Here is a 12,602-nt window from a genome sequence, read left to right on the forward strand (position 1 = left end):
CACTCCATGTCCAGTTCTGGGGTGGCCATTTGGTCAGACTTCATCTTACAACTTCTGGTGGAAGCAGGGGGAAGAGGAGGCCACCTTTCCCAGCGTGACTGCTACTGTAAGGACAGCAAGCCTGAAGCTGTCAAGTCTTACCATGTGAAGAGAGCCCGCCTGAGAGTGAAGCCAAAACAAAGGGAAGCACTGTTGAGAATGGAGAAAAACGGAGTCCGGGAGACTTGATCCAGCGAAGTCTGAAGCTGGCACTGCCTGTAGGTTTTTTGGTGCCATGAGCCAATGGGTGTGCAACTCCACCCACACCAATATCTGTTTTCTTTGAATCATTTTGAATTGATTTTGTCCATTGAATGGAAAGAGTCCTATATCAGTTAAGATGTTTTCCTCTGCAAGTAAAAGAACACCTGACTAAAAATGGCTTAAACAATGGATGTTTATTATCTCATGTAACAGGCAGCTCTGAGATAGGTAGTTTCGGGGCTATCAATTCTACAAAACAACAGTGCAGTCAAGAATCTGGGCTTCCCATCTGTCCCCTTGGCAAGCCTCAGCATTCCGGCTTCGTCTTTGAGCCACAGTGATTGCAAGATGGCTACCAGTGCTCCTGGCATCACATCCTCATACAACAGCATCAAAGGAAGGGGAAATTTCTCTTTTTATCAGAGAGGAAAAATGTTTCCAAAACTCCTCACCCCAGCACACTTCCCCTCGGTCTCACTGGCCAGACCTGGGTTTCACACTGCTGGCTGCCTCCACCCCTTTGAAACAATTACCACGATGGAGAAAACCAATCTTGACCTGGAGGAGGGACCCACCTTCCTTGACCACACTGTGGAAAGACACGGGGTCAAAGCGAGGGTTCTGTTTTCATGGAGGGGGAGTGGCCCTTAGGTAGGCATACAACAATGTCGCTGTAAGTCCTTGTACAAGCACTGGTGTTCAGTGACCCGCAGTTACTGAAACATTCAAGAGACGGTGAAGAACCTGACATTCCAAACCAAATTACAAGAACCACCATTTAAATTTCCATGTGCACAATACCTAAATACACACCAACTATAGGTCTTATTCTTAAGAAACTATGTAAACTGACCACAAAACTGTAACTTCCTTGCAGTGGCTTTTTAAGTCTTTACTGAATGCCCCAGAATAATAGGTATTAGCTATATAGGTTATTTTCGAGGTGCCTAATATCAGGAAAAGAATGCTAACAAATGATCCTCCTCTTCTTAGAGCTCTAAGGCTCTTGTTAACTAAGTTTGTTAGAATCTGCCAGGATGTGTAGCGGAAGAGACTGCTCAATAGAGAGCAGGAATTCTGAGTAAAATTGATTTCTAACTCTTTACTGAAGATCAAAATTATCCAGTGGTACATCTTCCTTAAAATATGGCATCACCTGGGGGTTACGGGACTTAAATGAGATGGCAATGTGAAAGCTCATAGGCCAGAACCTGGCACTTAGTAGTACTGTGAAGTCCAGGGAAAATATAGGAGGGGCTGAAACAGAGTAGTAGGAATGCTGGTACTGGTAGGGGAAGGAGAATGAACAGAGTCTGATCATTCATTTCTAAAGCTAACCTAAGCTGCTGCTATATTGCGAAAAATACTAAATACTATACTAAACCAGATCTAAGGCAAAGAAAAGTAACTTATAAAGCACCAGTGGTGATAAGGAAAATTAAATATCATCAGTAGGCAAGTGGAAACTAGTAAAAGTAACTACAATATAATAGGCTGATGAAAGCTTTGGCTGGCCTTAGTGAAACCCTATTTACTATCCCTTAAGCTTCCCCACCCACATCTTCATTTTAATACTTACTGAAAAGTAAGGTCCCTGCTTCATTAACCACTTCAATGGATTTACATGTGAGGTCAACTCTGATTACAGTGATTCATACATTCTAAATAGAGGCTAATTATCTTAACAGTTAATTGCCACAGGAAACAAAAGAGGGAAATATAAGTGAGGTAGAATGGAATGCTCTCTGAAGACCTTAGATCTGACTGACATTAAAGTGAGCCATTCCTCCATCCTAAACCTTAAAGTGAGAGCCTCTTCCAGCTGTAAAATTCAGTGATTCTATGAATTAACTATCAATTATTCACCTTAGTCGAGTGACAGCACAGCCTAGTAGTAGACCTTAGAATAAACAGTGTGAATGTTCATTTCCAAAGCTAACCCAAACCATCGCTATATTGGGAAAGAATTTCTAAATATACTAAACCAGATCTACAAGGCAAAGAAAACTTATAAAGTATATATAATTTTATATATAAAATTAACTTAAAAAGCAGTGGTGATAAGAAAAAAATAAATATCATTGGTAGGCAACTTGAAACTAGAAATAAAGTAACTACAATATAATAAGCGGATAAAAGCCTTGGATGTGCCCTGAGGGTGGTTCTAGAAGTAGAAAGGGCTCTCAAGTTGGATAGAGGGGCTTCTATGTGACCTTTAGGAGGCCATCACCCCTGAGCCCCCAGTGTCCTCATCTGTAAAATGGGATCATAACACCCTCATGGCAGCTTGCAGTGACAATGAAATGAGCTCAGTATACACCACATGTCTTGTGGTTCCTAGCACTTTGGAGGCACTCAAAAAGTGGTATAGTTAGTGCTTTTATTATAAGATCACCAATAAGCACTTACCTAAAGAGACAACAGCAACGCTCTCTGGCAGGAAATGTAATCTGTATCGGATCAGTAGATGCACCAATATGATGCAGATAGCTGTGGGAAAAAATAAGACTTTTTTTTAAAATTATTTTTTTAACATCTTTATTGGAGTATAATTGCTTAACAATGGTGTGTTAGTTTCTGCTTTATGACAAAGTGAATCAGCTATAGTATACATATATCCCCATATCTCCTCCCTCTTGCATCTCCCTCCCACCCTCCCTAACCCACCCCTCTAGGTGGTCACAAAGCACTGAGCTGATCTCCCTATGCTGTGCAGCTGCTTCCCACTAGCTATTTTACATTTGGTAGTGTATATATGTCCATGCCACTCTCACTTTGCCCCAGCTTACCCTTCCCCCTCCCCATGTCCTCAAGTTCATTCTCTATGTCTTCGTCTTTATTCCTGTCCTGCCCCTAGAAAACAGCCCAACTTTGAATGATAAACACCAAGTCCAAGGCAGGGGTTATTTCTAGGAGGCTGCCAGGGAAATGGACAACTGACAATGACACAGTAAACTTCAGCTGTATTTTCAATTTCTTATTTCTTAACCAGAAGGTAGCTGCATGGTGTTCACTACATTTTCTCCGTATTTCTTTACATGCCTGAACCAGTTTGTTTTCTAGTTGTTGAAAGAGCAACAGACATCTACCACTATTCTAAGCTGTAAACTTTATACAACCACTAAAAATTATTCAAATTTCCCTGATTCTGAGAAATGATCCTCAATGGTGAGGAGGAAGTTAATGAAATCAATCACTTTTATGCAACTAGAGCTGCAACAGAATATATGTTGACACAAAGTATCTTGCCACCACATGATTGTTCTCTTTTAACGCAGAAGGAAGTAAGGGTGTTTTAAAAAACAGAACAAAGTTAATATTGGTTTGGTGATAAGAGCATCAGAGACCTGAAGATGGGGTGTTTGCTCCCCAGACGGGTACTGGGGCTCCCACTGGTTGAGGGCTTCCCATGAGCCAGGCACTGTACCGAGCACTTCCCAAACGCTGTCTCATTTGACCCTCAACACCCCTCTCTGAATGAGCTGTTATCACCACTACCTCCTTTGATTCAAGATAAAAGCGGAGGCTTAGAGAGGTCCCACTGCTGGTAGACGCCACAGGGTTGAGCTTAATTCCAACCCTGTGCCCTTAATCCTGGGCACCCACCACCTCCCTCCCTGTGGCCTTCATTCCTCAACCAGCAAAATAAGAATAATGTCTGACTTTCCTCACAGGGGTGTTGTCATGAAAGAAAAGAAACAGAAAGATGTAAAACTATCTGAAAGGAATACATATTTCTGAACAAAAAAAAAAAAGCACACTTTTGCATAAATAACTCCTAAAGGTAATTTCAAGACCCAAATGTTAGTGTGCATGTCTTTTTCTCTTACTAGGCACCTAGGTGCTATGCCATCTCATCAAAGTATTACCTTGATAGTACTAAAAATAAATGTGTTGCCTTTTTTTTTTGTAAAAGGAAATGTTTACACAATCTGCGTGGCTGTGAACTGGCCACCCTCAGAGCCCACACTGACAAATTAGATTATCTTTAGTCCCACCAAGAAGCACCAGGTGGCCAGAGAAAGGAAACAGCTGGAAATACAGAAATTTTGTCCTCCTTTTATTCTGTGCTCTAAACTATCAATCTGTGGTGTTATTTTATTATAAATATTTAGCCTAGTTAGAAAAATCCTACATTAAATACTAACAGCAAGAAAAAAGTTCCAATGCATTAGTACATGTAACCAATGAGAATGCCTATTGCCTAAAAAGGCAGGCAGGTAAGCACATAAGTAGACAGAAAATTGATCTAAGGAGTGGAATCAGTTTCTGCTCTTTCTTTGCACCAAGCTGGATGAAAAAAGTTTACAGTTTCTTCTCATAAATCACACAACTATTTGCAGCTTTAAGAGCAAAAGAGAAAGCTCTATCAATGGAGAGAGCTACATATAAGAATGATCAATGCCAGGGAATGGTCTTCAGCTATAAAAAGGAGATCTGCAAAGACAACCCATAGAATCGGAGAAAATATTTTTAAGTCATATGTCTGATAAAGGTCTAGTGTCCAGAGTATATAAAGAACTCTGACAACTCAACAACAAAAAGACAACACAATTTTAAAATGGGCAAAAGACTTAAACTGACATTTCTCTAAAGAGATGCAAATGGCCAATAAACACATGAAAAGGTGCTCATCAGCATTAACCATTAGAAAAATGCAAATCAAAACCACAATGAGGACATCCCTGGTGGTGCAGTGGTTGAGAGTCCGCCTGCCGATGCAGGTGACGCAGGTTCGTGCCCAGGTCCGGGAGGATCGCACATGCCGCGGAGCGGCTGGGCCCATGAGCCATGGCCGCTGAGCCTGTGTGTCCGGAGCCTGTGCTCCGCAATGGGAGAGGTCACAGTAGTGAGAGGACCGCTACCGCAAAAAAACAAAAAACAAAAAACCACAATGAGAAACAAAAAAAAACAACACAATGAGATAAAACTTCACATCCTAGGCTATAATTAACATAACAAGTGTTGACAAGGATGGAGAGAAACTGGAACGCTTGTGCATTGCTGGTGGGAATGGAAAATGGTGCAGCCTCTGTGGAAAAGTTTGGCAGTTCCTGAGAAAGTTACACATAGATAGAGTAACCACTTAACCCAGCAATTCCACTTCTAAGTATGTACCCAAGAGAAATAAAAACATATGCCCACATAAAAACCCGTACAAAGGGGCTTCCCTGGTGGCACAGTGGTTGAGAGTCCGCCTGCTGATGCAGGGGACACGGGTTCGTGCCCCGGTCCGGGAAGATCCCACATGCCGCGGAGCGGCTGGGCCCATAAGCCATGGCCGCTGGGCCTGCGCATCCGGAGCCTGTGCTCCGCAATGGGAGAGGCCATAACAGTGAGAGGCCCGCATACCACAAAAGAAAAAAAAAAAAAAGTACAAAAATGTTCATAGCAGCACTATTCACAATAGCCAAAAGGTGGAAACAACCCAAATGCCCATCAAGTGATGAATGGATAAACATAATGTGGAATATTATTCAGCCATAAAAAAGGAAGGGAATTCTGACACATGCCACAACATGGATGAAGCTTGAAAACATATGCCAAGTGAAAGCAGCCAGACATAAAAGGTCACATATTGTATGGTTCCAATTGTATGAGATATTCTGAGTAGGCAAATTCCTAGAGACAGCAGAACAGTGTCTACCAGAGACTGAGGGGACAGAATGGGGAGGGACTGCTTTTAATAGGAACTGGGTTTCCTTTTGGGGTGATGAAAATGTTCTAGAACTAGATAATGGTGATGGTTGCCCAGTACTGTGAATGTACTAAATGCCACTAAATTGTGCACTTTGAAACGGTAAATTTTATGTTATGTTTATTTTACCACATACACATCCTTTTTCTTAAAAAAAAAATGAGGTAGATACAAAAAGACTAACATGGAAAGATCTCCAAGACATTCTGTAAGATGAAAAGGCAAGTGATAGGACCCCACTTATATTAAAACAAACTCCAAACTATATGTGCCTGTTGGTGTGTATGTGCTTACGAATGTACACATGTATATATACACATACAAGTGCATGTTTTCAAGTACACTTGGGAAAAAACAGAGCAAGAAGGGACAAAAACTTCTGTGCCATATGGAGGGTATGAGTACACATTAATGTTTCCAATTTTTCATGCCTGAAGTTTTAATTACAGAAAATATATTGAAACATAGGCATGTCAATTTTAACAACTCCATTAAATTTAATGGCCCATAAAATGTGTCAAATGATGCTAATAGTTAACTCTAAGTCAATAATAATGACTCACTATTGTCTCTGTGGAGTCAAAGATCAGCAAGGGTTAAGTGTAAGTCAACTGATTTCAAGCTTCTAAAAGTCAAAAGTAACCAGAGTTTTGGCATCCTTTCCACACAAAAGTTACAATTTCATTTGACCTGACTAAAATAATAAACAAAAGTGGTAAATCTTTTCCAGGTTATGAGTTCCTGAAGTCTAGAATAATCTATGGACTATTTCCCGCAATTCACTAGTCTATATATTTAGTGAGCTGGCAAGTTACTTATTAACAGCCATTTTATTTTTCTTTATCAGATTTACACTGTTTGGACACATAATCACAGATAAATATACAAGATACTTAATAATTTGTTGATATACAAGAACAGAGGAAAAAAATGCCTTCAAATTTACTTAGAAAGCATTCCACTTTTCTAATGTACGCTGACCTACACATAAAAAGTGGAGATACCAACTCAACTGATTAGGTGAAAACTGAAACCATCTGACATCAGTATGACTCTAAAGTATAGGTTTATGATCTGTTTGAAGAGAAGACAATCCAATAGAAATATTCGGCACTACCAAATACAGTTCAGCCCTTTTTGGCCTCAAAGAGGCCAAAAGTGGGCAGGATTTTGTCTGGATTAAAAAGCACATCATAAAAACCTGTTTTGTGATCTCCGGCACAAGCTAATCCTAGACGCTCCACACCCTGAAAGTTACTTTGAAAGCTTTATCTTTTTCACCCTTCGGTGAAAAAAGTGATTACAAAACAGAAGTTTTTTTCCCCAAGGCTTGCCTTTTATATTCCCTAACATATCATGCTGACAACAATGTAAACAGACTAATAATACTCTTTCAGGTTTAAGGATTCAGGTACTAAAGACTTCTTGATCAAGGGAAGAACTGCTTTTCTTCTTTGTATTCAACTACTGTAACAAAAGGAAAAAAAAAGAAAAGAAAACAAGATTCCTTGATTGTTAAAGTAATCCCCTAGAAGTAGAATTCAATTACACTGAAAGAGTAAAAAATTATTTGGGCATATCAAATCTAAATGGACATTGTGCACTTGTGGTTTGTGTACTTTTTCAGTGCACGACTTAGAAGTGTTTTAAAAACTATGAAAGACAAGGATGAGTCCTGGGATTTTAAATAAAATTAGTATCTTATTAAAATTATTTAATTAACAGAGTCTGACTAGAAGTGTGAAAGAAGTTACACTTTTCCTCAAAAAAACAGTCCTAATAGCCATCTATTATGGCTATGGAAATACTCTGCACTTTTCCATTTCTTTGTACCTTCCTTTCTTATGAAAAGATCTAATCAGAAATATGACTCAGTATCATTAAAGAGAAGCAGAAAATGTGAACGTTCCAGCTTCACTCTTCAAACAAGAGTTTGGAGGGTCATATTTGAAGCTATTTCTTCTTTAGCTGATCCAAAGTGGTTGTGCAGTTTCAACTGGTCTTCTGGTCTAAAACACGTGTCTACTGTCCATAGTCTCTGGGAGGCAGCTAAGTTACTGCCTTTTATCTAAACTTCTTGACCAATGTCTGGCAACCTGGATATTAGCCTCTAGTCTCCCCCAAACCAGGTCTGTCAATAATTTAACCTCTCTGGGCCTAAATTTCTTCACCTGTTAAAGGAGGAAGTCTAATAAAATGAGATTTTCAGTTTGAGAGAGTGAATCTGTTTAAAGAAAAACATTACATAGGTAAATAACAGCACAGGTGGTACACAGATATGGCAAAAGTCATGACCATGGTTAATGGGAATGACGGAAGTTAAGGAAAACAGTGTGCTAGGGCAAGAGTGTGTGATCTTTTACTCACAGCAAACCTCTTAACTAAGTAAAATTTTACGTGGAGGCCTAATGGGTACGAGGGACAAAATGCTGCTCTGGTCAGAAAGCTGGATGCTCTGCCATTTCAGGCCCCACCCCACCCCCTGCTCCCACCGCCACGTACACAGAAACACACAGAGACTCTCAGGAGCGGAGTCTGAAATACACTCAACTAGATGTTCAAAGTTCTCTCTAGAGCAAAAATTCTTTAATTCTTCCTTTCAAAGGATGTCTAAGATATATAAAGGGCTCTTCAGAATTGCTCAGCTCAATGATTTTATAAAGAAAAAGGAGTACCCTGTTATGATGTTATGAACAGACTGATCACTGACCCTCAGCGTTTGAAGTGAAAACCAAACAGGAGGAAGACTTGACCAAGTCAACAGTGGTTGACACGGGGTTGTCCACACAGACAGCACACACAGACACTCGCAATGCCAGATGATGGTGTCTCCGCACGCACTCACCGAGGGCCGCACTCACCGCGGGCCGCACTCACCCCGGGCCGCACCCATCGCGGGCCGCACTCACCCCGGGCCGCACTCACTCGCCGAGGGCCGCACTCACCGCGGGCCGCACTCACCCCGGGCCGCACTCACTCGCCGAGGGCCGCACTCAGCGCAGGCCGCACTCACCGCGGCCCGCACTCACCGAGGGCCGCACTCACCGAGCACCAGGAGGCTGAAGAAAATGGTCATGCCGCTCGACTGCTCCTCCTGCTGAGCCTGCTGCCCCGTCTGCACCGGGAGGATGGGCTTGGCGGGGCTCGGGCGCACCAGTTTCGTAGTGACCGCCAGGGTGGTGTGAAGGGTGACATTGAAACCTTCATGAGTTGTATTGGGGAACCTGTTGGAGAACATAAAAAGCAGCGGAATTAGACAAAGGAAAAAGGGCCCCGAATTACCAACACACACAAACCAGACAGAGAACTTCGGCACGGAGCTTGATGGGATTCACAACTCTTGCAACCAAGAGGCAGGCCTTGGAGAGAAACTGATTAGGAAGATTCCCTCCTGCTGCAGCACAAGGGTACCAGTGGCCTCAGGTACTCTGAACACAAACACTTAGAGGACAGGGACAAGGGGGAATCAGGACCGGTGTAGAATCAAAGGCTGCCTGCTCTTTGGCACTTAATGGGGGATTTAAAGGGAGGCAAACTGGAGTCTCATCATATTCCAAGGTCCAACATTATTTACTAAGTGCCTTATTTCTCCAGTTTACATTCTTTTCCTTAGATGGTATCTGCAAGCTGAAGAAGCCACTGAATTTGCCCAGTTGTTGATGTGGTCAGAATGCTCTACCCTACTTTACAAAAACCTTCTCTGAGTTCAAAAAGCCCAAATGTAATCCCCTCTGTAATCCCCTCCTCCACACTACTGCTGTGTTCCTCACACTATCTCCTCACACTGTGTTGGGACTGTAAACTAGCACGATATTGACATAATGATCACCGTAACTGTGATTATAACAGCTAATGTTTTTTGAGTACCGCTTAATTCCAGGAACCAGGTAACATACCAAGTCTCATTTAATGGGCATAATAAGCCTGAGGTGGACACTACTACTTTCTCTTTTTTACCCACGAATAACAAGCTCAGAGAGGTTGCGTAACTTGGCGAGTATCAGTCAGTGGCAGAATCAAGCTTTAAGTCCAAACTTGAAATCACTGAGTCATACCACCTCTTTTGCTTTGTGCTGCTGAGGCCCAATTTAGTGTCTGGGACAGAGAAGATGCTCAATAAGTAATGTGACTAAATGAAATGACCACCAGGCCAAAAGACATGCATGAAAAGTTGTCAGGTGAGGAAGTCAAAGTTCAACCATGGGGTTGGTTCCTTGTTCATTTTCACATACTCATTCCACAAATATAGATGGGGCACCTATAACACACAACAGACTGTGCCTGGCAGGTATGTAGATGGACTAAGAGTGGTCCTTCCCCAGCAGCACCAGGAGGACAGAGGCACCTTCACCCCCCTTTATCTCATCTTGTACAGTTAGCTCCCTTGCTCTCCACACTCCAGCCATCCTGCCGTTCTTTCTGTCCCTCAAAAAGGCACTAGGCTCTTTCTTGCTCCTGGCCTTTTGCACCTTTTGTTTCCTCTCCTATCCCTCCTTCTGGTCACTAAGGTTTCAGGTGGCACGTCACCTCTTCCCGAGAAGCCTCCCACACACCAACACCACTCCGTTTCCTCCAGAGCACTGAAATCATCTAGTCTATTTACGGTCTTCTTTTTCCACTAGAATGGAAGCTCCCTGAGAGCGGCTCCTGGTCGCCCTCCTTCACTACCATGCGACCAGGGCCTGAAATAGAGTAGATGGCCACCAGTTAACGAATAAATGAAACTCACTGAAGGAAACAGATGTGAAAAATAGTCATTACAATGGAGGAGGTGACTGGCTACGTAAGGGGTGCAGCTGGGGGACTTTCTGGAGGCAGCGAAGCGCTGCGTAATCAGCGGATGCGAAAACTAGGAAAGTGAAATTTGGCTTGCGGTTTCCGCAAGACGGCTTTCGAGACCTATGCTGGGCAGCCGATCCCTAGCCAGAGGGTCCAACCTCTAGGAGGCTGCACGGCCCAGGCCCGTCCCTCCAGCCCTCCTCGCAGGCGCCGGCATGGTCAGTCCTGGCCAACCAGCACAAAGAGCTCCGCCTTATGGGGCCGGAGGGCGGCCTGAGGTGCTCGCAGTCACCCGATGGGGCCCAGCCCTGCCGCCTCCGCCGCCCCGGAAAATCCCACTCACTCCTCTTCCGCCATCTTCTCCCCAATCCTGCGGAGCCTCCGAGACCACCGAGCCGCGGGGCTAGCAGGGCCCGCTTTTGCTTCCGGCTTCCGCTGGAGGCGCGGAACGGGGGGCGGGGTCTCGGCTGCGCAAGGGCGGCACTTCTGTCCTTTCGTCTCTATGGCCCGAGGGTGGGAGGTCTTCCGGGAACGTTCCGAGCATTTGTCTGGCCTGAGTCTTTTGACCCTCCGGCCCCACGAGGTTCCAGTTTTTCCCTTCCACACGGTAGGGACATTTGGGGGGAAACTCCTGTGAGGTCACTGTGACTCACCCTGAAAGCAAGCTCTTTCTTCTCAGTGTCCAGGAATTCGCCGTGCTGAAATTGGGAAGGAAGCTTCTAGCGTAAGCTGTGCAGAGGGACCCCAGATGTATACTTCCCCAGGCTCAGTTTTCCGCAGCTGTGAAGAGGCCTAGCCACCTGGGTTTAGCAGAATCGTGCGGTATTCTGTCTGCAAACATTTATTGAGTTCTGACCATATGCCTATCGTTAAAATAGGTGATGATGATCTAGGGATAGATCGTTCATTAATTTGTTTATTGTCTCAACAAATACTCATTAGACGCCTATATGAGCTTAGCAGTGGTCTGTGGGGTTGGGGATACAGGAAGGAACAAGGTGAGTTTGGAGGGGTAGGAAGAACCCCATCGGGAGAGCTGGTACACTGTTATGAGGCCTTTGGGTTTGACACCACCTCTGCTGCTACCTCCCTTCCCGGTCGAAACCATCGTATCTCAGCAGCTGTGATAGCTGCTTAAACCCTCTTTCTGACTCCGCTATTGTTCATTAAGCTTTTCCACACATCGGCCTCAGTGATCCTTTTGAGCTGCAGTCATGCCGCTGCTCAAAATGTACACTGGCTTCCAATCTCAATCTGAGGGAAAAAAAACTTGGAGAATCTCCAAGACTGAACCCTGCCCCCTTACCCCCGTGAGGTCAATCCCCTCTTCTCCTCATGCACACTTTCCACGATGGTCACAGTGGCTTCCTCGGGGTACCTAAAACACACCAGGAACACTTCCACCCATGTATTTGCTGAGCCCTTAGGCAAGGATACTCGGCTCCTAGGTTGCCCCTTGACTCCCACCTTTCCCACTTTTGGGCTTTTTGTTTACCCTTTTCTTGTCCATTATACCTTCTCTGACCACCTTGGGTCTAAAGCCCAAGCCCTCTTCCCTTCCCTCTGTTATTTCCCTACAGAACACTGAACATATTAATAGTACGTTTTACGTATATATTCGTTTATTGTCCTTCTCTCCGTGAGAATGTAAACTTCTGAATGCAGAAGTTTTGTTCTCTGTTTTATCTCCAGTGCCTGGAATAGTATCTGGCATATAGTAGGTACTCAAGAAAAAATGATCCTTGAATAAATAATCCATTTTGAGTTTGTTTTTGTGTATGGTGTTAGGGAGTGTTCTAATTTCATTCTCAGAATAGGAGAAAATATTTGCAAATGAAGCAACCGACAAGGGATTATCTCATGCAGCTCATGCAGCTCAATA

At 43.5% G+C, this 12,602-nt stretch overlaps 1 protein-coding gene and 1 long non-coding RNA gene across 4 annotated transcripts in view; one reads left to right on the forward strand and one right to left on the reverse strand.

The window, feature by feature from the left end:
* Positions 1 to 11,115, reverse strand: part of SLC9A8 (solute carrier family 9 member A8) — a 71,934-nt gene extending 60,819 nt beyond the window's left edge. For both annotated transcript variants that reach the window (XM_060033424.1, XM_060033423.1), the window contains exons 1-3: positions 11,064 to 11,115; positions 8,987 to 9,165; positions 2,653 to 2,733 (exon numbers count right to left, since the gene is read on the reverse strand). In XM_060033424.1, coding sequence (XP_059889407.1) covers positions 2,653 to 2,733; positions 8,987 to 9,165; positions 11,064 to 11,077 — 274 coding nt within the window. In that variant the 5' untranslated portion in view covers positions 11,078 to 11,115. The remainder of the gene's footprint in view (positions 1 to 2,652; positions 2,734 to 8,986; positions 9,166 to 11,063) is intronic.
* Positions 11,116 to 11,235: 120 nt separating this feature from the next.
* The window catches only part of LOC132439017 (uncharacterized), a 49,400-nt gene continuing 48,033 nt past the window's right edge, over positions 11,236 to 12,602 (forward strand). For both annotated transcript variants that reach the window (XR_009522261.1, XR_009522260.1), the window contains exon 1: positions 11,236 to 11,327. This is a non-coding gene — a long non-coding RNA (uncharacterized lncRNA). The remainder of the gene's footprint in view (positions 11,328 to 12,602) is intronic.

This window comes from Delphinus delphis, chromosome 15, assembly GCF_949987515.2.
Source record: "Delphinus delphis chromosome 15, mDelDel1.2, whole genome shotgun sequence".
NCBI lineage: Eukaryota > Metazoa > Chordata > Mammalia > Artiodactyla > Delphinidae > Delphinus > Delphinus delphis.